The sequence below is a fragment of the Arvicanthis niloticus genome, chromosome 20 (assembly GCF_011762505.2).
Source record: "Arvicanthis niloticus isolate mArvNil1 chromosome 20, mArvNil1.pat.X, whole genome shotgun sequence".
NCBI lineage: Eukaryota > Metazoa > Chordata > Mammalia > Rodentia > Muridae > Arvicanthis > Arvicanthis niloticus.
The window spans coordinates 44,140,413-44,165,211 of record NC_047677.1 but is presented as its reverse complement, the minus strand read 5'-3'; the positions used below and the strand labels follow the sequence as shown (position 1 = coordinate 44,165,211).

The following is a 24,799-nucleotide window of genomic DNA, read 5'->3' as shown; positions in this document are numbered from 1 at the left end:
TGATACAAAAGAACAATCTGTTGGGCTGGCTCAACCATACAAGGCGCTGGAAAAATACAGCACAAATTTCAGATACATTTCTTGTGAAATCAGTCACCCAACAGATGGTCCATGGGGCAGCTGGATTCTCCCACAAGACAACAGGCAAAAGAAGACTTGCGTGATTCGCCCTGGCTATTCTCAGAATGTGTCCCGCTTTGAGGAAGGCCTGGATCCTCCCCTATATAATCTCAAAGCTCAACTGGCACCTTCCAGCTTTTTAGCTGCCACCTAGATTTTTGGCCTGGTGGGGCAGGGGTGCCAACTGCTAAAGTGAGCAGGGCTGGCGTGGCGTAAGAAACCAGATTCTCTCAGGCAATCCTGTGGCTTCCATTTGAGTTTGATGTCAATAACCAGAATGTTTGATTGAATCTGTCGTCAATGCTTCACGTTCCACAAGGCTTGGGCATCAGGGACGCAGAAGAAAAGAGGAACAGAGATTGACAGAGAGATCTCATGGAGCCTGCTCTCCCGGTGTTCCTCCTGATCAGAGGGAGATGGCTCTGGGACACCTGGAAGGAACAAGAACGCAGACCCACAGGTGACTCTGATGGACATCTCCAAAAGGATCATCGAATTTTGGGGTTCTGTGCCCAGCCATAGCTTGGGGAGAGCCACAGAGCAAGAGCTTTTGGCCTGCATTTTGAAAGATAAGGGTTTCTCTCTGTAGAGCTTTGCTGTGCGAGCAGATAGATATTTACCCACCCGACATAAGGCTCCAACAACAGACCAAAGAGAGGGTTCCAAGCCTAGCATCGGTTCACCCACGGGCACACAGAATGGCTCCCAAACAGCCACATCAATGACAAGTCTCATAGCAGCTTGAATGGTGACACCCCCATACTTGCTTAGATGTAGCCCCCATCCACTAAGCCTTCCACCTTCTAGCACCTGCTGAGACGACTTGCAGCTGGGAGCAGGGCTGGAAGAAGACATGGCTGGAATCTCAGGTGAGGGTCTACTGACCTTTCTTGTCCCTTTCTTCCATGATGGAGAGTCATCAGAACAAGATCTTCGGGGTCTCTCTCAGGTGGCCACAGGTGTTCTGGTGATGATGGTGTCCCCTGAGCTGGAGGACAGAGGTCCCCACACCCTCAGATCATGGGAAAACTCAAGAGTCAAGTGCTGTTTCCTAGGGCCATGTTTAAGCTTCAGAGTGACCATAGGAAGGCGTCCTGGTTGATGGAGGATGAATCCAAGTCCCTGAGAAAGATGGGATGAGATGAGTTTTTATCTTAAAACACTGCAGGAGGGTCCTACAGAGGCAGGTTGGCCTTAGGGTGCTCAAGTTGTCCATTTCCTGCAGCACAAAGAGCTTCCTTACACGTTTCTCAGCCCAGTGTGGAAAGGCTGCCTGGAAACTCACTTAACAGGACCCTGTAGCCTCTGTAGCAAAGCACCTCAGACAACACGACTTAAATCATGGAAAAGCGTCCTCTCTAAGTCCAGGAGGCCATGAGCCCAAATCAAGCATCACTGGGCCAGATGAAGGGAGGTTGAAGGTCCTCTGGAGCACTCAGGGAGGATTTGCTCCCTGTCTTTTCTGATGGTTTCCTGCACTCCTTGGCTTGTGGCTGCTTCTCTAGCTTTTGAAGCCCCTCTGACTATTATGAAGGCACCCGTGATTGCATTTAGGACCACCCTGGACTTAATGGCACCTGCAAAGGCTCCTTTCCTATGTAAGAGCTCTGGGGCTTTGGACCTGGTCTCTCTCAAGGTCATCGAGCACTCTCTACCCTGTAGTTGGATACCTGAGGGGCAGAGCCAATGAACGCTGCTGCTGGTTGTTGGACAATGTTATTTCTCATTGACCTTCCTAGGCCTCAGTTTTGCCTTCCATTAAGTGGGGCCATAAAGAGATGTCTTAGGTGGGATTGGTGTGAGGACTCACTGGGCTCACAGGGCTGGTACACACAGTTCTCAGAGGAAAGGCTTCATAGCAGTCGTGGACAGCTTGGATGGGAGGTGGCCTGCATGTCACGGCCCTTCTGAGTCATATAGCATGGAGTGTCCATGCAGCCCCGTTCCCGTGAATGCCACCATGTGAGTGGTGTTGATTTGCACACTTCCCCATGCCTGCCCCACACAGAGGTGGATGTGAGTTCATCGTCTCCCCCTCCCTCTCCCCCATCTATGGCAACATTGGGTTAATAAATCTCAAGCTGTGGGAAACGGTCACTGCTGTAGATCAGGGTCGGTTGGTTGGATGTGGAACTCTGTCAACTGTGCATTCTTCAGGTAATATGTCAGGGAAGGAGTCACACGAAATCTCTCGGCAGTGCTGTGCTTGGCAGGTGTGCCTTTGGGTTGGAGAAGATTTTCTTTCTGCCAATGTTGGATCAACATCCGCAGATGCCTGGAGGGTCTCGTAGCAGTCAGAGTGTGGAGTTTTCAGCCCTTATCCCTGCAATCAAAGAACCTCTGGACCTGAGAGAGTGAGGTTCCACGTGCACTGCCGACTGGTCACCCCTTGGGCTCTTCCTAGTGCATCCTCTGCTTTCTTTCCAAAGGGGTCTTGTTTTATCTAAATCCCGTCCAATCAGAGACATCCTTAAGACCCTTTGAAACTTCAGGCCAGATAGGCAGGCTGTCTACTGGCATGGTAGCAGATAAACGGGATCAGGGAGGCCGCTCATAGACATAGCACAGACAAGGCTTGCAACATAGTTTCCAAGAAGGTGACTGTAGCCCTGCCTCCCTCCTTCCCTCCTTCTCTCCTTCCCTTCCTCCTTTTTGTAAGGCACCTGCTCCCAAGGCCCTGCAGTGACCAGAAGGAACTTTCCTCATCAGGGTCCCAGTGACTGGAGCTGGGGATAAGAAACACAATCAGGCCAGGGCTGCAGCTGCCCACGGGCTCCACATTTCCTGACACCGAGAAAAACGTCATTGCTCTAGATTTCTGTTATGGTGATAAACATGACCAGAAGGAACTTGGGGAGGAAGGGTTTATTTTCGCTTATAACTCACAGTCCTTAATGACGTTAAGATGGGGCAGGATTTGAGGCCGAGTCCATGGAATGATGCTACTTACTGGCTCGCTCCCCATGACTTGCTCAGCCTGCTTTCTTATACCCAGGAGTGGGCAGCCCAGGGGTGGCACTGACCACGACGAGCTGGGCCCTCCGTCCCACATTAATCATTAATCAAGACATACCCATAGCATTGCCTCCAGGCCAATCCGATGGAGGCATTTTCTCAGCTAAGATTCCTCCTCCCAGATGACTCCAGCTCGGGGCAAGATGATAAAACACAACCAGAGAAGTCATCAAGTGAGCAACCGGGCCCACATCTACTCCTATAGCTGAGACCTCAAAGCATGCTCACATCCTAGGAGTCTGCATCTTAGGAGTGTTCTAAGAAAACGGTGCAGATCTGATTGGTAGTCACGAGTCCTGTGCAGCTGAGGTGGGGTGCTTGAGCTTCTAGCAATTTAAGCCCACCATGTTGATATGGATCTGAGAGAGCTCTCCGTGGGGAGGCCTACTGCACAGGGAACTAGCGTGACAAAAGGCAGCTAAGTGCTGGTTGAAAGGAGAAAACAGGGGGCTGCGTTCGAGGACTCGGACTAGGCAGTGCATTTGACTCTCAGAATCTTGGCAGTCGAGAAAAGGGGAGGGGATGGGCTGACTGTTATCTGTTTCTTCTCTTTTCTTTTTTTTTTTCTTTCTTATGTGTATGAGTACAATGTAGCTGTCTTCAGACACACCATAAGAGGGCATCGGATCCCATTCTAGATGGTTATGAGCCACCATGTGGTTGCTGGGAATTGAACTTGGGACCTCTGGATGAGCAGTCAGTGCTCTTAACCACTGAGCCATCTCTCCAGTCCTCAACATTCATTTCTTTAATGAAGGAAACAGTCATGTACCTTGGAAGGACCAAATCCTATTACCATTAGGAAGCAAACATTCTTTTAGACCTTTTCCTGTATGGGTGCGTGCAAATGTGTGCTTGTTTATGTGTGTGCAGGACCTGCGTGCATGCGTGTGCATGTGCGTGCGTGTGTGTGTGTGCTCACACATGCACACATGTGCACATATGTGTGTGTATATATTCGTGTGTGTGTGTGTGTGTGTGTGTGTGTGTGTGTGTGTATAGAGTTCTGAGGGCAGCCTTAGGTGTCATTCTTTGGACACTGTGGACACTGAACTCGTTGCCCTTACAAGCAGGCCAGGCTCCTGAGCCATGGGGGATGTGCCTCCCTCAGTGCTGGGATTATGAGCACAGGCCAGCATGCCTATTCTTTATCTTTTAAAACAACAAACATGGATTCTAGGGATGAACTCAAGACCTTGTTCTTGCCAAGTGTCTTAGTTACTTCTATGTCATTGTGATAAGAAACCATGACTGGCACAACTTATAGAAGGAAGAGGTTATTTGGAGCTTACAGTCTCAGAAGGTGAGTCCATGACCATCATGGCAGGGAGCGTGACAGCAGGGAGGCAGGCAGGCGTGGCGCTGGAGCAGCAGCTGAGAGCTTACATCCTGATCCACAAGCACAAGGCAGAGAGCTAACTGGGAATCCTCAAAGCCCACCCGCAGGGACACACCTTCTCTAACAAGGCCACACCTCCTAATCCTTCCCAAACAGTTCCACCCACTGAATGAGCATTCAAGTATCTGAGCCTGTAGGGGCCATTCTCCCTCAAACCACCATACAAGGCAAACATCTTACTTACTGAATTATCTCCCCAACTGTAACCTACAAGTTCTGATGTAAAAGGTGTTGGGAAACCATATAATTTAAGGGGTTTTTTCCCCCTTTACTATGGCTTTTGCAAAATATTTTTAAGTCCTGATCGCTTATTCTTTTTAGCAGAACTGAAATTCTGGTGCAAAAACTTTGAAGGCACCCATAGTTCTTACATAGTTCCCACTGTGAGCTGAGCACTGGCGAGCCAGAGTGTTGGTCTAGCCAAAGCGGAGCTTTAATTCTGCATTAGTTATAGAATAGATGCTGTTCAGTACCTTGCTTGCTCCTCAGAGCTCATGTTTAGATGGGAAAGTTAGAATGGCCTGTGGAGGAAACCTAGTCTGACTCCCAGGCCAATGGCTGAAGACAGGCAGGATAAAATCCCTGCGTACATGCAGTTGGCATGACCGTAGCCTGGAAGCACATGTTGAGCCTATATTTTGCACACACACACACACACACACCCTGGCCCCAGCACAGCACAGTAGCCTTTACTATAGACCTCCTTCAGTCATGGTTTCACGATGCACATAGACTGTTCTGACTTCTGTGTGTGGGTGTACGTGGAGGTCAGGCATCAGCATCAGGTGACTTCCTTAGTCTCTCCCTACCATGTAACTCACTTTAGTGTCCATGCCCGTGTGGTGTGTGTACACATGTGTCTGTGTTTATTGATACACACATGTGCACATACACCTATGTGCATTTATACACAGAGGCCTGAGTCTGCCACTAGTTCTCAGTTGCTCTCCACTGTGTCCTTTGAGGCAGGGACTCTCACTTGGGCCAGATCTTGTCAATATAATTAGTCTAGATTTACTACCCAGCTTGCTCTGGGTGAGAGGTGGTCATCCCCTATCCCCGTCTCCTAATTGCTAGAATTATGGGCAGCTACCAGGCATTTACATGGTTTCTGGGGATCTAGTTCCCTGTTCACATTTGAGGCAATCGGTTAATCTGCTGAGCCATCTTCTCAGCCTTCAACCTTTGTTTTTAAACTATATAAGTCAGTTAATTATTGTAAGGTGGGCGAGCATTGTTCTGTGCATTGGTCACCCTGCTGGGTGAGCAGGTAGGACTGAAGCTGAGATGCCTCCTCTCTGAGGCCCATGTATATTTCTCCCCAGATTGCCCTCCAATTCGAGACTTCGTGGCGCTTAACGTCACCAGCAACAGTTTCCGTGTGTCCTGGAGTTTGGATTCCACTCAGAACCACACTTTCCACGTTCAAGTGTACAAAGGCAGAGAAACAATCAGAAGCACTTGGACAAGGGGCCGGACTCTGACTGTGTCTGAGTTGGAGGCTGGAGTACTTTACAGAGTGAGGACTAGCTACCAGGGGTGCCAGGCCAATGTCTCTGCCACTCTGGTTGTCAAGACAGGTAAGGCACTAGTCTGAAAGCTGTGCTTCCTGGAGTGGGCTTTTCTGTCCCAGAGTTCTGGGGCCCTAGCATGTCACATGATCCTTCCTGAATGCAGAGGGGGAGGGTTGACTATGTGTGTGTCCTCTGACCCTCTGATCATCTCACACTGGACAGTGTTGCATGGTACTTAATGACCTACAAGCTTGTTGACCTACAAGCTCTGTGGAGACCTGCTTTCTAGTTGTCTGGTGTACATGAACATTGTCAGGTAGAGGAGGTACCCACAGATCACGGTGTGCCACAGACATTCAGCCACACAGACTCCTACAAGACCCTCTGAATAGCCTTCTGCTATCAGGGCTGGGCATCTCAGTGGTGTTTTGATGAAATAGAAGCACATCCTATTTCCTGTGACTCATAGCATCCACTCTGCCTGTGCCAGAGGGACAGATTCTCCCAAACCGACAGGACACATGAATATGTTCAGACCTCTGGCACTGGGTGGCAGCTGATGTGGACATCCAATCTTTATTAGTTGCCTGCCTGGCTCTTCCAGGTCGTGGTGACCTACAGACCTAACCAGACTAGGCAAGGCAATGAGGTGACTTCTTTTAGCTCTCAAGCTGTGGTGTGGAAAGAGAAGGGGACTCTGCAACCTTGAGGTCCTAGGTTCTTGGGTCTGTCCCTCCCCTAGCACAGATGGTAGCTGCAGACTGGGGCCAGACTCATTGTCACTACAGAATCTGCTCCATTCCAGCAGTGGCTTAAGTTCATCACAGGACTGGGTGCAAGACAAACAGCATGTGGGGAGCTGGTTCCAGGTGTCCCCTGGAAGGAATACCTCCCTGGGAACAAGAGTCTCCCTGAAGCCTTGGGTTGAGCCCTTAGCCCATGGGCCCAGGGCTCTCCATGCCAGGCTGGAGTCAATCTGTGGCTAACTGTCAACAGTTAGACTGTGATAGTCTGCAGTGCAACTCACCCCAATGCCTGTGCACACTGGGTTTGCTCTCGTAAAAGAGACATAAGCTCTCAGCATCTTGAGGAGAGGCGACCTTGTGGCAGGGGACCAGCTCTACCAGGTTCCCTGGTACAAAGTGGTGGTGTTTTCTATGCTGAAACCATGTGGGTCTTGGCAGACTGGGACCAGCAGACTCTAATGTAGGGGACTGGGTAGTGGTTGAAAATGAAGACCTGGCCAGGCCCTGTCTCACCACATTTTCCAACCCCAGGAAAGAACAGCTGGAGAAGTCTTGGGACCCCACATGAAAACCAGTTCCTACAAGTCTGGTGACTCAGTGTCCCTGTCCCAGCTGATAGTATCATCTGACTTAGGTTGATATTTTTTACTACAGAACAAGTGTCAATGTTACCATTCCTTGTATAGATTTCTCCAGTTTGACCACCTTGGTCTAAGATTGATGTCTTGATTTATTTTCTTCAAAAGATATAGCAATTTTTAAAAAGGCTTTAAGGGGACATGGGTAGAAAAGCCCGTGACTGTTTTTGAGTGAGTGGCGCCACCGATTGAGCCCAGGACTTTGAGCATGCTAGCTGAGCGTTCTGCCACCTAGGTAAACCTTAACCTCAGCATGTGACTTCCCTTCCCAGGGTTTTGGCTAATTTGTGTCACTTCTGTCTCAGATGCCCGGGTTTTCCAAGTCACCATACGGATCGTGAACCGTAACCTGACAGAGCAGATTCTCAACTGCAGCAGCGGGGAATTCTGGAACTTTTCTCGACAGCTGTTTCATGAGGTAGCAGGAGGGCGACCACTGGCCTGCCCTCAAGTACTCGGAACAAGGATGCATGCATATGCACAGGCGAATCACACACACACACACACACACACACACACACACGTACATGCATTCACATAGGCATTAACATGTGTACACATGTAGACACACGTGATACACATGCTCACATGTGCACACATATACCCACCCGTGCACATGTACATACACATGTGCAGATACACATCATCAGTCTGGCTCCTCCCTGTGGTTGGGCAAAGTCATTTTTCCATAACATCCCAAGGAGGTCACACCCGTCAACAGCCCCTCATGGGATAGCAATCCTTATCATGGGATAGCACCTTGATCATATGGCTGGACTTACTGTACAATCCTGGCCTTGGGGTGCTCTTATCCTGTGTGGCTTCATAGTAGCTTCCTGAGCAAGTCTCTGACACCAATCTTAGCATCTGTTGCCCTCTGTGGTTGACAAGAGACCCTGGCACCAGGCCTGGAAAACAGAGTCAGTATTTACTAACTAACATTGGTTCTGGGTTCGGGAGAAAGCTGCCTTCTCTAGCTATCCATGGCCTGGGATTTTACCCCTTTGGAAAAAATCATAGGCTAGCTTGATAATAGTGTTGCTGATGTTGTCAGAAAAGACAAGGTTCCTGGGTCAGAGGTAGAGTGCCTGTCAACACAGCAGGTGGCCCGAGACTCAGGTAAGGCTGGCTCCCCATCCTGCCCCTCCCAGAAAGTATGCAGGGCAATACCTGTGAAGACATGTGTGTCTGCAAAGGAGGCATCTCTCAGCTGAGCAACCCCTGGCTTAAGGAGTCCAGATCTCATAGGCCCTAAATCGCATTCCAGAAGGGGAGGTTATGTTTGCTATGCTGATGGTAAAAAGGCTTGTCTTTTGCTCTGGAGGGAGCTACCATCCTGAGGTCCCCAGGCTACTTACTCTGTGTACCAACCTCCCTGGAAAGAGTCTATCTAGGGTCTTCTATGTGCAGTGCGTGCAGAGATGCCAGACCATTAGGGAGCTGCTCCTGATATCTGCCGCCAGGGACACCAGCTCTTTTTATTAGTAGTTTTTTTTTAAAGACAGATTGTCATTCTGCATCTTAAGCTGGCTTAGAACTCATCATACACCTCAGGATGACCTTGGATTAGAGATGATCCCCTTGTCTGGTTCCCAGAAGCAGCTCTTGAAGGTTCTTAGCAAGCTAGTTTTTTGTTGGTTTTTGTTGTTGTTGGTCTCCCTAAGGTAATCGTACTGCTCATGGGATGGTTGGGGAGAGACTGGTGTCTCCCCAGTAAGGAGGACACAACTACAAGTCATGGGACTTTCTTGGTAGGCCCTCCCTGTCAGTGAGCTCATCAGTCAAGCTGACTGGCTCTGTATTTCACCCCTCCCCCATGCCCCCACCCCTCATCCCTTTTAAGGACAGTTGGGTGGACTGTCCGCATGTACCTGAAGGCTGGGTTGTGGTGGGTGCTGTGGGTCTCCCTGGCTGTTCCAGGGAGAGCTGGGTGGACCTCATGGCTGGGAGATGGGGTGGGGGGAGGGGGCATCTCTAGCAGCCATCTGAGCAGCGTTGTATGTCTCCCGGCTAGGTGGAAAACTCCTTCCCCCAAGTCATCTCTGACATGTACAGACAAGGGAGGCTGAGGATGCAGATCGTGTCTCTGCAATCAGGGAGTCTGGTGGTGACACTAAGACTCACCCTGCAAGACCCTGACTTTCTAGTGGGTGTCAGCACACTGAAGCCCATGCTGCAGCTCCTGTCTGCAAGCGCCGTGTTCCAGGTTGACCAGCAGGGGACGCTAGTGCAAGGTACGTCTTGTAGGGCAACAGGGCACGCCTCCAGCTTACAAGTCGATCAGGCAGCAATAGTTTGAGCCAGTCTTCCCTTTACCTGAAGGTCGAATAAAATAAAAGTGTAACCCATATCCTGGGCTCCTCTACGAGAAGCAAGGACCAGGGCCACAGGCTCCTCCTGAAATGGGGTCATTCCCTCTGGCCTGCCTTTTGTGGTCACTGGTCCGGTACACAGAGCAAAAGGAGAGTAGGGGCCATGGGGCAGGGGTTGGGGGGGATAGTGGAGGTGGGGGTGGGAGATCCCTGTGTCTGGTGGTCAGGGCACCATACTACAACATCTGTCAGTCAGCTGCTCACCTGTGGGTCTGCTTCATCAACTCTGTGGTTAATTCATTTTGCCTCAATGCAAGGCAAGCCAAAGAGAGAATTTTCATGCTGAGTGTTTAACAGACTTGGGCCTCAGGAGGCCCATCAGTGCCCAACAGTTCTCGGTAGAAAGGGCAAAAAAGATTCCATCTGCTCTCCTTTTGTTTCCTGACCAGTCCAGCTCCTTTCTCACCAACACTCCCTCCTCTCCCCACAGACTGGGACGAGTGTGCACACAGCTCTGAGCATGACTGTCACCCAAGCGCACGCTGCATCAACCTGGAGGGCTCCTACACATGCCAGTGCCTCACAGCCAGGGATGCCAACCCCTCCAGAGCTGGCAGGGTCTGCAAGGGTGTGTATGCCCAGCAGTGCTCTGAGACTTGGGGTGGGAAGGGCCAGCTTTGCCAGGCATAGTGCTAAGGGCTACGGTAGTGTTTCTGTTTTGTTTTGTTTGTTTGTTTGTTTGTTCAGAAAGAATCAATGTGATGATAAATGTACCTAAGAGCAAATGCAAATCCCAAGGCAGCTGTAAAATATAATTAGAGTACATATATATGTATGTGTATACATACATATATATATATTCATATATACATATACATCAAATACAAATACATCACATACATATACATCATATACATATGCATATACATATATGTCATATGCATATATATATACACATACATATATGCATATGTAAAGAATCCATGTAAGCAAAATACCCCAGCCCAAGGAAGTCACCAAATGTCCCCAGAAACAGGGCAGGGAGGTGGAGGAATCCTCTCTTAATGGCTTCAAGATGGAGAGACTGTAGAAACTGAGTTGCTAGAAGAGGGCCTTCTGGGGTCGTGGGGAAGGCTCCTGAGTCCTGGTCCTGACATAGCTTTACCCACTCTCCAAGTCTTTTAGTGGGGGAGGGGGCTGAGCTATGAAGCAGAAGGCAGCTACTTGCACATATCTGATTCTGTATCCAATTAGTTACGTCTACCCTTACAGATGCTGTTACTGATTGATTAGCCATGTCTGCCTTGAGAGCGTGCTGGGGCGAAGGAGTTCCCTCCTCTCTCTGTCTCTCCCTCCCTCCCTCCCTCCTTCCCTTTCTTCTCCTTCCCTTCTTCCTCTTTCTTCTTCTTGTTCTTTTCTTCCTTCTTCTCCTCCTTCTTTTCTTCCTTTCCTCCTTCTTCTTCTTCCTTCTTCTCCTCCTCCTTCTTCTCCTTCTTCTACCCCTTTTCCTTCTTCTCCCCTCTTGTATGTGCATATGTTCATGTGTGCTAGTCACACACGTAAGTGCATGTGCTTGTGGAGGTCAAATGTCAACCCAGGCTGTCCTTCCCCAGGAACCATACACCTTGTGCTAGGATCAAATGTGTGCCCCACTACAGGACTCTCACTGGGATCTGAAACTCACAGATAAGGTTAGCCTGATGATTCCTGAGCCCCAGATGTCTTCCTGCCTCTGCTTCCCCAGAGCTGGGATTACAAGTGCATACCACTGTGACTGGTAATTTTTTTTTTTTAGATTCATTTTGTGTACACCCATCTGCATGCTTGGCTTTGTGGATGGCTGTACACGGATGCAGTTGCCTGCAGGGGTCAAAAGAGGGCATCAGATTCCCTAGAGGTGAAATTATAGGGCATCGTGACCTGCCTATTGAATCTGGGGACCGAACTTGTGTCACCTGGAAGAGAAGCAAGTGTTCTTGGCTGCTAATTCATCTCTCCAGATTCACAAGGGTCGAGGGCATCTTTCTGCAATGCAGTGTCTTTCTCTAAGGATGGCTCTTGCTTGTGGGGAGACTCTGGTGGCTGTTTCTGGCATCTGACAGCAGATGTATCTTGCAGGTGACATGGTGACCCCTACAGGAGTTGGACTGTCTATAACCACGAAGGTCACAGCCCCAGCTGTCAGTACGGGGATAACAACCTTTGGCCCAGAGACCCTTACCTTGTCACCAAGTTCCAAGCACCCAAGAAGCACCCCAGCAGGAGGCCAAGTCTGGATCTCAGAGCCTCCATCTAAGAGAGATGGTGGTAACACAGTCAGGCAAGATAGGAATAGCACAGGACAAGGTACAGAGATGCCCAACGTGACCCCAAACCTGGACATGAGCCATGGAAGTACCAGTGGGGTGACAAGCTCTGTGCCCTGGGCTCCAGGACCAACCCATGAATCCCCTCAGGGGACCGCAAATGCCTCACTGCACACCACTAGAGAGTCACAGGAGTACATCACCAAAGACCAATCCTTCCTGACTGCTAGACCCACGGGCCATGTTGTATGGCACCCCAGTCCCACTTGGGAGACACCTCTGAACTCCACAAGACTGCAAAATGAAGACCCTCGACCTTCCTCTTTCCCAGGCCCACCATCGGCCCCAACCACTGTGGTGTCAGAGCCCCCTGCCTGTGGTGAGTCATCTGGGAACAGGGACCCCAGTTGGAACTTCAGCTCGTGCCAGCCCTGGTGTCAGACTTGCCAGAAATGTAGGTTGTGCTTTCTCATCTCGATCATAGATGGGCTCAGACACATATATGGTCCTCCGTGGCAGCAGGTGTCTCATCTAGTCAGAGAGAAGAGATTCCCTTTTCAGCCATGGCTCTCTCCCTTTGACTTCCTATGGGCCCTTGGTTTTCAACAGTTGGGCAGGAGGGAGAGGGGACTTTAGGGAGTATGTATCCCATCCAGTACTAGAGCAATCCCATGATCCCAGGCAGCACTTCACCCTCATCCATCACCTGCATTATAGCATCCCAGTTTCCCAACCCCCAGCTTTCCTGCTGACCCCACTGGACCCTCTCCCTCTTCCTCACCAGCCACACTGAACCTCCAGTGGCTATGCAGCCCTGAAGTCTCCCAGCTTTCAATATACCCATGTGTACTTTAGCTATTTATATCTGTGCTGCAACTCCCAATTGGTCCAGGCATAACACAAAGGGTTTAGCTTGTCACCAAGTCTTGGGGACACCCAGGAATGAATGACCCTTCTATCCAGCATATAGGCTGAGACTCATAAGGCCTAGCTGATGGTACCCCCTACCCGCTTGGTCAGCTTACCATGCTGGGTCCACTGTGGATTTTGCCCAAACTGAACCACTGTCAAGGGCAAACTTCTCCCTTGTGTCCTCTGAGGCACAGCACGGGCTCCAGGACCCTGTGAGCCAGGATTGTCCCTACAGGAGTCAGAGACTTCCCTGTCAGAGGGAGTCTTGAGCCAGCAATGCCAATGGCTGCCAACTGGGACACCTGCAAAGGGTTAGGCTAGACCACCTTGTAGAGGAGCCAGCCAGAACCTGCCGCTGAGGAGTGGTTTGAGGCAGCTCAGGACCCCAGGACTGGGTATGAACCGTCCCCTGGAACAAAACAGCCCAGAAACCAATTCCTGTTGTCACACAGGGATTCCACTAAGAAGACAAGCTAAGGGTCCCACAAGGTCCTACTGTCTCTGTGATGGGGTCATGACAGTCAGCATCACTGACTGGCATCACCCCCCCCCCATTGTTAAGTATTGGACTTTGGGTCTTTGGAAACTCTTTTCCTGTCCCTCAGTGCAGGGGGAATCAATGTTCATGTCAATGTTTTATTGTCCCCACTTCCCAGTTCCTGGACCCATTGGAAAGGTCACAGTCTCTAACGTGACCAGTACCAGCTTCTCCCTCGAGTGGTCTGCAGACATCCGCCTCTCCCCCGCCTTCTACCTCACGTTGGTCTCTCCTCGGGGACCCGCCCTGGCTATGGAGACCCAGAACAATAATGTGACACTGTCAGGGCTGGAACCTGGAACCTTGTACCTGGTGGAGATTGTGTCTAAGGTGTGTGAGAAAGAAGGTGCCAGAACACAGCTCAAAGTACGGACAGGTAAGGACGTCTGGACAGACAGACAGAAAGGCTCAACAGAGAAGAGCCCGACTGTGGGGTACTGGGTGTCCATTCCCTTAGCATAGAAGCACCTGGCTCACTTTGGGAGGAGATGGTGGTCAGTTAAAAACCCCTTTTCCTCTTCATTACTTCTTGACATCCGTTTTCCCAACGCACAACTATCCTATGTGTGTGATGCTGTAGACAATCTTCATATCTCAGGGAGTTTCCCACACACTGGGTGCTGTGTCTAGAGGTCGGGGGGTACATTCTTTTGGTGATGCCTAAGATGACCTATTGGGGTGTGGTAGAAACAGTTCATGGCCATTTGGAGGAGAGGGAGTTTGGTGGTGTTTGGTCAGGCAGGAAAAGTCCTTGAGTCTGAGCCAAGCCAGGAGATCTCTGCAGATCTCCTTCACTGTAGAAGAAAGGGGCTGCACATGGGTGTGTGGCCCTTAAGACGAATCCACATTCCTCCTATTGCCGCCGCTATGACTCTTCCATTAAGCTGTATATACCTCCGGCCATGGTTCTGGCTCCTGGGTAAAATGACAACAGTGTCCCCCCAGGAACATGGAGTTTGAGACTCATCAGTGGGATGGTTTTAAGGTTTGTCTTAGGACTGAGTGAGATTCTCTTAGGAGGTGTATTTGAAGCCACCAGAGGGAGAAGGTGGTCATGCCTATTTGGTGTTTCAGGCCCCTTACATGGAGCAGGCATGCCACAGACATTCAGGGAAGAGGCTGACTGTGTAAATACTGATGTATCAGAAGCCAAGCTACAACTGGGAACATTCTAGACTATGCTCATGTTCCATGGGTTCCTAAATGCTCCCAAAGGGCAAAGACTCACAGAGAATAGGCCAGGTCAAAGTGGGGACCACCTTAGACCACAGAGAGGTATGGCCACAGGACAGGAAAGGAGCTGACTGGACAAGGGCCCCAGTGAGGCGTAGGCGCTGAGTAGAGGCTTGATATCCAGGTATGTCTGGTTTACACTGTGACCCTGACTGTTTCTTGGTGCCCGTTTCCTCTCAAACTGTCCTGGTTTGCTAGCCAACTGCCTGACTTGTGGTGAAGCCTCAGGGGAGGCCAGCTGCCTGCTGTTTCATATCCTTTGGACACTGGTGGGCCATGTCTTTGGGCAGCAAGCTGTCTCTATCCCTTCTTTGGAGCCAGGACAGCTTTGATGCTCCTGTAGCCGGCAGGGACACTGAAATGACAATCTGTGACCTAATGCATGCTACATCCTGCAGTGGGCCAGAAACTTGCCGGTAAAGTCCGGATCACGAGCATGGAGTATTCGGAATCCTTCCGCAATGCCAGCAGCACGGAGCATCGAGAGTTTGTACAGTTGTTCTTCAGAATGGTGAGTTAGCACGGTCAGTCCTACTTTCTAGGAATGAAGGAAGGAGGCAGGGGGATTCTAGATGCTTCCAGCTAGGAATAAGACCCATGGGTCTTGTGGATTACCTGTTTCTGGGGGAAGCTGGGCCAGATTCCAGCAGGTTTGAGCATCCTGCACTGTCTGTCTGAGGCCTACATGGAGGCAGAAGCCATACCCCCATGCATCTTGCTTCATGTTCCCTGTGGAGCAGAAAGCCCTATCTATATTCAACAAAGTGCTTAATCCAAGTTTTGCTGGTGCAGATCCATAATCCCAGCAACTCAAGAAGCTGAGGCAGGAGGATTCCAAGTTTAAAGCCTGTATGTGCTACAGAGAGAGCTCAAGGCTAGCCTGGATGACTTAGTGAGACCTGCTTCAAAATTTATAAAGTAGAAAGTTATAAGTGTGTTACAATGTTTACCTAGAATTCACCAGATCCTAGGTTCAGCCCCTGGTAATATGTATGCACTGAATGCATGTGGGCATGCACACACACACACACACACACACACACACACACACAAATGAATATTTAAAAGTTGAGCTCCATTTCAGGTGGCATGACAGTCTTGAGTGTAAAAATCTGGTGGTTTATATTGTTTGCAAGCATCTGTAGCTACCCTACCCTCACCATCTGATTTCAATGATTTTCAATGGAAACACTACTTGTTCCAAGTTACTTCCACCTCTGCCCATCCCCCAGGCCCAGTCCCAGCCCCAGCCCTAGGTTGCATAACTTTTAAAAGTACAGATAAACCACTTATAATGTAGTGATCTTATCCGGTGGAAATTTTCAACCTAGCCAGGGAGTTTAACGGGAGGGCTGAACAGTGCCACCTAGTGTTGGTTGTGATTAACACGCTGGTATTAATGAGAGAAGCCACTGGGTGCTACTCTCTGTCCGAGTGGACCATGCAGACTCAGGAGTTGTACCAGTCTGGCTCCAGAGGCTCTGAGACCCTGCTTTCCTGATCCTGAATTTCTCAACTCTCCAAGTGCCTGGATCCAAGAGTCCTCAGAGGTGACGGATAGCATGTATCACCTCTCTTTAGTAAATGATGGTTGTATATAACATCAATAACAGGTGCCAAGCCCCTTCCCACTTTGATGACCAACTGCAGCAGCTCCAGCTCCATCCCAAGTTTCTAGATTAACCTTTCCCTTTAAAACCATTTCCTCCTTGGCCCATTTTTTGAGCACAGCTGCTTTACCCATCTAGTGTCTCAGGATAGAAAACAATTGTGTACCATATACACATACAAGATACCAAGCCCAGCTCTGGAGGTGGTGGGCTAATGGCTCATCATTTCCTACCAGGGATCTAGAGTTTTGCCTGGAGATCGCTTATAGCTTTGAACGGTGACATTTCAGTGGTGACCCAATGCTTTGGCAGACCTATCTAAGAAAATCAGGGGAAGAGGTTGAGAAGCAGGAATCCCCGAGATAAATACAGTGGCTGTCTGAGCCAACCAAAGTCGGCAGGGGTGGGGGTGATGATACCCAGCCTCTGATGGGGGATAATGGGGTTCTCTGCCTTGGGTGTCCCAAAGAAAGAAAAGAGAGGCCAGGAGCTCATGCCATGGGGCACTACCCCTCATGGGTTTCTCTGACAGTCCCTGGGGGCGCTCTTTCCAGGGTAATTTGAATCATATGGACTGCTAAGGTTCATTATGACACCATGTGTCTTTTAACTATGTTGGGCGGGATCGGAATGATGTAGCCTGTGTCATGTGACTCTGCTCTAAAACACAGAGGACAAAAGCAAGCCTTTCAGAGGCAGGAACTGTGTGTGTGTGTGTGTGTGTGTGTGTGTGTGTGTGTGTGTGGTGTGTGTCCTGATAGAACTGGCTGCTGGAGAAGCTCATTGAGAAATAGCCTGGGGACAGGTGGAGAGGAAGAAGAGGATTGGAGGTGGGGGTAGGGATTCGTCCTGAAGCATTAGAGGCAAAGGAACATTCTAGAAAAACAAAGGGAATAAGTGGTGTTCTTCCTCAGAACCACTCAGCCTTCCGCTCTCCCTACCTCTGAACTAAGAGCAGGTGACTGTTAACTGCCGTTGTGAACTTCTGTGTTACAGACCTGTATGGATGGGGTTCTGCTGGCATTGCTCCCCCCCATTCACCTCAAAGGCAGCTATCTCCAGCTGTCGGCTGCTTGTAGGGAGAGAAGGCTCCTCTGAGCATTATCAACACCTAGAGGCATTTGATTTGAGACATGGACCTTCTTGTCACAAGCCTGCCAGGCAGAATACCAGTAGTGTCTTTCATAGGACAAATGACACATGACTTCAGCAGGCAGCTCTTCTCACCCAGCCTGTTTCTCTAAGGTGCGGGACTCCCTGCCAGCCACACTGCGTCAGCACATGGACGGCGGCAGGATCCGCGTGGACATCGTCGACATCACAAATGGCAGCGTCGTGGTGCAGTTTAATTTGCTAATGACGGCAGGCCTGGATGTCAGGGAGGTGTCAGCTGGCTTTCTTGCTGCCCTACAGAACACATCGACGCTGGAGGTGGTCAAAGGCAAGACCTTTATAGAAGGTATGCTGGGGCTGTGCTCGACACTGCTCCACCCCAGTCCAAGCCAGCTGTGTGGCTCTTGGTTAGGAAGATGTGCTCTGAGCCCCCTCGTGGGGATTCCCAGGAGTGGTCTGAAGCATGGCTTCTTTGTCTTTCTTACTACTACCATGATATTAGTGTTAAATATCAAAGGATTGAACCTCTGAAAGTTTCAGGGATATCCCTTCCCTGCCCTCCCCCAGGGGGCTTTAATGGGCTGAGAAAAATGGGTCATTCTGGGCAGTCAGACTGTCCAGGAAGAGTTCACAAAAATCTTAGCAAAAGTACCAGTGAAGAAAGCAGGGAGAGACGGGCAGTTTAGACTCTTCCCTCCTCAGATGTAAAGAAAAATGACAACTGGCTCATATATTTTATTGAGTCAGGGTCTCACTATATAGCTTTGGTTGGCCTGGAACTCACTCTGTAGACCAGGTTGCCCCTCACATTCACAGAGATCTACCTGCCTCTGCCTCCAAAGTGCTGGGGTTAAAAGTGTGTGTCACTGCATTTGGCCTAGGTAGTCATTGTCGTCGTCGTCGTCGTCTTCGTCTTCTTCTTCTTCTTCTTCTTCTTCTTCTTCTTCTTCTTCTTCTTCTTCTTCTTCTTCTTCTTCTTCTTCTTCTTCTCCTCCTCCTCCTCCTCCTCCTCCTCCTCCTCCTTCTTCTAATTCTTTCTTCTTTCTTCTTCTCTTCTTCCTCCTCCTTCTTTTTTCTCTTCCACCTCTTCCTCCTCCTCTTCCTTTTCCGCCTCCTCTTCCTCCTCTTCCTCTTCCCCTTCTCTTTTCACTTTCACCTCTTCCTCCTTTTCCTCCTCTTTGTCTTCATCATCTTTTTTCTTCTTCCTCTTCTTCCTCCTCTTCATCTTTTTCTTCCTCCTCCTCCCCCTCCTATCCCTCTTTCTCTCCTCCTCCTCTTCCTTTTCTCCTCTTCCTCTTTCTCCTTTTCCTTCTCTTCATATCTTTTTCTTTTTCCTCCTCCCCTTTCTATTCCTTTTCCTCGCCTCCTCCTCCTCCTTCTCTTCCACCTCTTCCTCCTCCTCTTCCTTTTCCTCCTCTTCCTCCTACTCTTCCTCCTTCTCCTCTTCATCTTCTTTTTCTTCCTCCTCCTCCTCCTCCTCCTCCTCCTCCTCCTCCTCCTCCTCCTCCTCCTCTTCCTCTTCTTCTTCTTCTTCTTCTTCTTCTTCTTCTTCTTCTTCCTCTTCTTCTTCTTTGAAGACTCTAAATGAAGATTCTTTTTTAATTTGAGGAATGAGAAGGATTTCCTCAGTAAACTCAGAGGAAATGACTACAATACTTGAGTCACCTAAAAATATCAATCCTCCTATCAAGTGGAGTAAAGTCACTCTTGTAGAAATGATAGAAGAAAACTTCCCCAACAAATCAGTGAAGAGTTACCAGCCTGAGTGCAGAGCGAGACCACACAGAGAGGATAAATACCCAGCCTGACAGCCCAGTGTGCACAGGACACTAACAGACAAAATCCTAAAGCAGTACAAGTCATTGACAAGTCACGAGATCACCAAAGACATGGCACCCTTTGTCCAGATTGCAAAAGGATAAAATAGTATAAACAAAACTGAGTTAAAACCACCCAGCTTCCAGATTTCTCTCTGAGAGTAGCATGGGTCCTAACAAAGCATGGCGAGCTAGCTGGCGCTGTGGAGTCTGCGAAGTGGGCTGATGGGATAGAATTTCTTCATCCTCTTTGGAAACCAAGGCAGTGCTAGGTGTCAGTGGTCCACAGCATCTCGCTTATTGGCTTGGTAGTGCATTCTGGGACTTTGTCCTGAGAGAAGGGATCTCAGTTCAGACCATAGTAAATGCAAGGATAGCCATCTTCAGAGCATCTTCCAAAGCCAAGAAATTGGAAATGACCAATAGTCTGGTCTAAGATGTGCGCTGAATTCCTTCAGCACCATGGGCTGTCGTCAACTATGAATGGGTTTGTTGAGGTAGAAGGCGCTGGAAGGTCATATGCTGAGTTACAGCAGGGTGTCACGTGTGAGTGCACATATATGTGTGTATGTGCTGAACAGGCACATGTGTGTATGCACATGTATGAGAGCGTATATGTAGACATGTGTGTGCCTGCTAGGTAAGTGTGTCACCACTAAGCCATGGCCACGCCATGGAGTCTGCTTTGTAAAGACCAGAAGGAAATGTATGACGAGTTCTGTGCATCTCCTGGCTCAAACAGTGGGCTGGGGTGGGTTCATCTCTGTAGGAACCCCTTCCCTGTCTCATAGTTGACTAGCCCTGGCTCCCCACTCCCACGGCAACACCCACCCACACTGAAGAGTCTCATGGACTGCCCTGAGTCTGCCACACTCGTGGTGTGACCTGTTGTCTGGATACATTCCACCATGCAACTGATGGTACTGCCCACCCCAGAGCCACTCGCTGGTCCATCATGGCTTCTGCTCTTCTCTCGACACTTTTCAGATTACAATGAGTGTGACATGAGAGAGGATGACTGTGCCCCTGGGACGTGCAGGAACACCTTTGGGTCCTTTACGTGTAGCTGTGATGGGGGAGGACCTGACTCACAGGTGGAATATTCTGGAAGATCCTGTGATGGTAAGTCTCATAAGCCTTTCCTAGGACATGGTCTCATCGTCTCTCCTAAGGATGCTCACTTCTAAGAAAAAGGGGGCCTTTGTCCAAAGGAAGTCAGCCTATTTTTTTGAATGACCTAGACAAGTTTTCTATATATGCATGTGCACACATGTGTGTGTGCATGTGTATGCATGTGTGTGTATTTGCAAGTCCATACATGTAGGGTATGTATGCATATACATGTAGGGTATGTGTTGTATGTGTTTGGTGTGGTGTGTGTGCATATACTGTGTGTGTGTGCATATGTGTGTGCTTTTTCATGTCCATACATGTTGGGTATGTGTTGTGTATGTGTTTGGAGTGGTGTATTGTGTGCGTATGTGCATATGTGTGTGTGTATTTGTATGTCCATGTATGTAGAGTATATATACATGTAAATTGTGTGTTGTGTATGTATTTGGTGTGGTATATTGTGTATGTGTGCATGTAAGGTGTATATGTGTGCATGTAAGGTGTATATGTGTGCATGTACTACTTGTGTGTGTGTAGTATGTATGTGTATAGGGTCTGTGTATATGTGCATATGTGTATTTGTCTGTCTATGTATGTAGGGTATATATGCATATACATGTAAGGTATGTATTGTGTATGTAATTAATGTGGTGTATTGTGTGTGTGTGCATGTAACGTGTATATGTGTGCATGTACTGCTTGTGTGTGTATGTGTGTAGGGTGTATGTGTGCATGTATGTATATGTGTTTGTAGGGCTTGTGTGTATGTGTTCATGCATATGTGTGTTATCTATGTGTGCCTGGTCCTCCCTCTTCTTTCATATGTGTCCAGAGGAGGGAGACAACCACCTGTGTAAGTAAACAGTGTGTGGGACAGGGGGGCTGCTTTGCTTGGAGGAAGTAGGGTATGGAGAAGGTCACATCATGTTGGAGCCGGCCATCAGAGACCTGCCAGCGTGGGTACACAAGCATGCAATCAAGACTGGCTGAAACGTGGGAGCCTGCAGAAATGAGTGGTAGAGGGAGACATGCTGCCTGGGAATGTGGGTGACATCTACATGGGAGACCTTTCCAGGATTTCCTGGATGTTACAAAGGTGTGAGTTTTGGAACAAGAAGGAAGCCAGAGCAGGAGCAAGGGGTACAGCTCCCGAGGGGACACCTTGTGACTCTACTTAGAGATAGGTCTCAGAGACTCTGGGACAGGTTACTTGCTCATGCCTAGCACATCTATAGCACTTGAGGACTAAAGAAAACCGAGTAGCCTGCTCTGGGCTAAGTGTGGGGGGCACTGTAGGCGGAGCCAGCAGCTCCTGGGTATGGCTGCCTTAGAGCACAGATGCCAACTCTGTCCTTGCAAGCCCCAAACAGCCTCATCCTGAGCTTTTGTCTCCTTGGACCCTGCAGGTGGCTCTTCTGGCAACACGGCCCAGACCCCAGGCTCAGAGTGGTCCCCTACCCCAGCAGGAACTAGGGGTGTCCCTGTGCCAGATGCCAGCTCCACACCCCAGGACCCACCCCTGCGGCTGAACCTGACGGATGCCGTTAGTGTGTCCTGTGAGATCGAGGTGGTGGTCATCACCATCCAGAAGCGCTTTCTGCAGCAGGAGGCCATACCCGAGGCCTCCCTGTACTTGGGAGAGCCGTCCTGTAATGTGAGCAGAAGCAACAGCACACACGTGTTCCTGGTGGCTGGCTGGGGCCAGTGTGGAACCCTTGTACAGAGTGTGAGTGCATGTGGCTGTGAGCCATCAAAAGGGACTTCAGCATGGGGAGGGTTTGCACCTGGTAGGAAGACCAGGAGGGCTCTTCACTCTGGGGGCCTCTGACTTCTAAGCCAGAAACTCCAGAAGAGGAAGTCAGGCCCACATTGTCATAGTTGGCACACTGGAATCCTGAGGTGGATGCAAGACCTGCAATTCTGCAGAATTCTTCTGGTGCAAAAGGCCTGTTGCTCCAGACAGAGAAGCATAGTGGGGAAAAGCTGCTCACCTCGTGGTGGCCAGAAATGGGGGAGGCGGAAAGGGGGAGGGGCAGAGAGGGAAGAGAGAAAGGAAGGGGAGGAAGAAAGAGAGGAGGAGGGGGAGGAAAAAGAGGGGTGGAGAAGGGGAGAGATGAAGAGCAAGAGAGGATAGGGGAAGAGAGATGGAGTAGGAGAGAAAGGGAAAGAAGAAAGGAGGGGAGAGAGAAGAGAGAAAGGGGGAGAGAAAGAGGAGGAAGAAAAAGAGGAAGTGAGTGGGGAAGGAGAAAGGTGTGGAGAGGAGGGAGAGAGGGAGAAAAGGGAGAGAGGGCAAGAAAGATTGGGTAGAGAGAGAGAAAAGGGAAAGAAGCAGGTAAGGAGGAAGAGAGTGAGAGAGAAGAGAGAGAGAGAGAGAGAGAGAGAGCACCAGCACGTACTAAGATCCAAATGCTCTGTTGAGCCCCACCCCCACCCCAAGGCCCTACTTCCTAAAACCTCCTAGTTGCCCACAAATGAGCAGCCACTGTGAGGGGCCCAACACAGCCCCAGCAGCCCCTCATGAGCTCCCATAAGGAGCATTCACTAAAATGTCAACCGTAAGACCGGTAGCTATAGCACACGTTGAAGTGCCCTCTGCAGCTCTGCATGCCAGGCTGTTCTCAGGGAGTCAGGACCTCTTTGCAGGGACCAAATGGGTGCAGGAGCCGGCCAGGGTCGCCTCTGTTCTCAGAGGCAAATATCTAACTTGACAGTGCAGTCCGGCTGGGTCTGGGGAATGCTGAGAGAAAAAGGAACACCGCTGAATAGATACGCTATGACATGGTCAGATACAGGTTGATCCAAGGACGTATGGTGTTATATATGTGATTGGTAGGCTGGTCTCCTTTTGGTGTGTAGGATGGAACCTAGATAGAGGTAGAGACCAATGTCTAACATGAAAATCTCCAGCAGGTGACATGGGGACATTTGTCAGGATTTCTAAACTTCTGGGGATAACCCTACAGTCCCTGGAATCTAGCTGCAGTTGGGGCCGGGGCACCCTCAGGCCCAGGAGATGACTTATATCCCATCTGTTTGTACTTAGAACATGACCACCACAGTGGTGAAGACCACGCTGAGGAACGACCTGTCCCCAGAGGGTATCATCCACCATCTCCAGATCCTCAGTCCCATCCACTGTGCCTTCCAGAATGATCTTCTGACTTCCTCGGGCTACACTCCACAGTGGGGGTGAGTGGTGGGGGCTGCCTGGCCTCCACACAGTTTGGGATCCCGCTAGCACCTCTGCTTGGAGGCTCTTTGGGTTGCCAGTCCTCCGTGCGCTTTCTCGAGTCTGATTACACAAGTGAACAGGACTTGTGCTAACTGCCAGCTTCCCCCACTTTCTGTCCCCAGTCCTTCGTAGGATTAACTAGAGAAGACCAAATACCCTCTCTGTGGCCAATCAGCTAGGAGGAACAGCTTCTAGGCAACAACCTCCATCATGGCCACCCTGTCTCCAGGGCAACCTCCTACACAGAGAGGAGTAGGCTCCTTGCCACAGCCAGCTGTGCATGCATCGCCTCTTATCAGCAGAGGGTCTTCTTTGACTTCTGTGACTCCCCAGAAGGCACACCTTTGGTGGGGAGGAAGTGGAAGAAAGGACTGCATACAGCAGGTTTCTCAGAGCCACTCTCCTGCAGGGTCTACACCATCATTGAAGACCTCCACGGTACGGGAAATTTTGTCACGGAAATGCAGCTGTTCATTGGCGATTCTCCCATACCTCAGAACTATAGCGTGGCCGCTAGCGACGAGATCAAGATTGAGGTGGGGCTTCACAGGCAGAAGAGCAGTCTGAAGGTCGTGCTGACTGAGTGCTGGGCCACCCCCTCCAGCAACGCCAGGGATCCTGTCACCTTTGGCTTCATCAACAACAGGTAGAGGCCACGCCCCCTCGACCAGCCCCATTGTCTATTTTGGACCCCTTGGGATTTGCAGGCAAACTCTGAGTGGTCTGGATTTGGGGCTAGATAAGGCAGCAGCCCGAGAGACTTCGATGGAGGCTATAGGATCCCTCTGGGAAGAGATGTTCACAAGAATCGTGCCTGAGCAGCAGTCAGAACAGCCAACTTAGGGCACCACTGTTTCTTCCACCAGCTGCCCTGTTCCCAATACCTACACCAGCGTGATCCAGAATGGCAACTCCAGCAAGGCCCAGTTCAAGCTGAGAATCTTCTCCTTTATCAACAATTCCATTGTCTACCTGCACTGCAAGCTGAGAGTGTGCATGGAGAGCCCCAGGAACTCATGCAGGATAGTAAGCGCTGGCTCCTCCTTCTGCTTCCGAGGGGAGGGGCTTTCCTGCTTGGTGGGGGGGGGGTAGAGTGAGAACACTGGAGGGGGGGAGGGTGGAAGGCGCATGCTCAGAAGGGAGGGCCCAGGGCAGGGAGTGGCATGTTTTGGGTGTATTGA

General features: G+C 50.0%; 1 protein-coding gene across 3 annotated transcripts in view; it reads left to right on the top strand.

The window, feature by feature from the left end:
* Nucleotides 1-24,799, top strand: part of Umodl1 (uromodulin like 1) — a 60,400-nt gene that overhangs the window by 25,012 nt on the left and 10,589 nt on the right. For all 3 annotated transcript variants that reach the window (XM_076917141.1, XM_034524498.2, XM_076917140.1), the window contains exons 7-19: nucleotides 5,860-6,114; nucleotides 7,738-7,850; nucleotides 9,447-9,666; nucleotides 10,235-10,372; nucleotides 11,863-12,429; nucleotides 13,619-13,876; nucleotides 15,132-15,244; nucleotides 17,589-17,802; nucleotides 20,261-20,395; nucleotides 21,793-22,112; nucleotides 23,430-23,575; nucleotides 24,028-24,264; nucleotides 24,485-24,644. In XM_076917141.1, coding sequence (XP_076773256.1) covers nucleotides 5,860-6,114; nucleotides 7,738-7,850; nucleotides 9,447-9,666; nucleotides 10,235-10,372; nucleotides 11,863-12,429; nucleotides 13,619-13,876; nucleotides 15,132-15,244; nucleotides 17,589-17,802; nucleotides 20,261-20,395; nucleotides 21,793-22,112; nucleotides 23,430-23,575; nucleotides 24,028-24,264; nucleotides 24,485-24,644 — 2,876 coding nt within the window. The remainder of the gene's footprint in view (nucleotides 1-5,859; nucleotides 6,115-7,737; nucleotides 7,851-9,446; nucleotides 9,667-10,234; nucleotides 10,373-11,862; nucleotides 12,430-13,618; nucleotides 13,877-15,131; nucleotides 15,245-17,588; nucleotides 17,803-20,260; nucleotides 20,396-21,792; nucleotides 22,113-23,429; nucleotides 23,576-24,027; nucleotides 24,265-24,484; nucleotides 24,645-24,799) is intronic.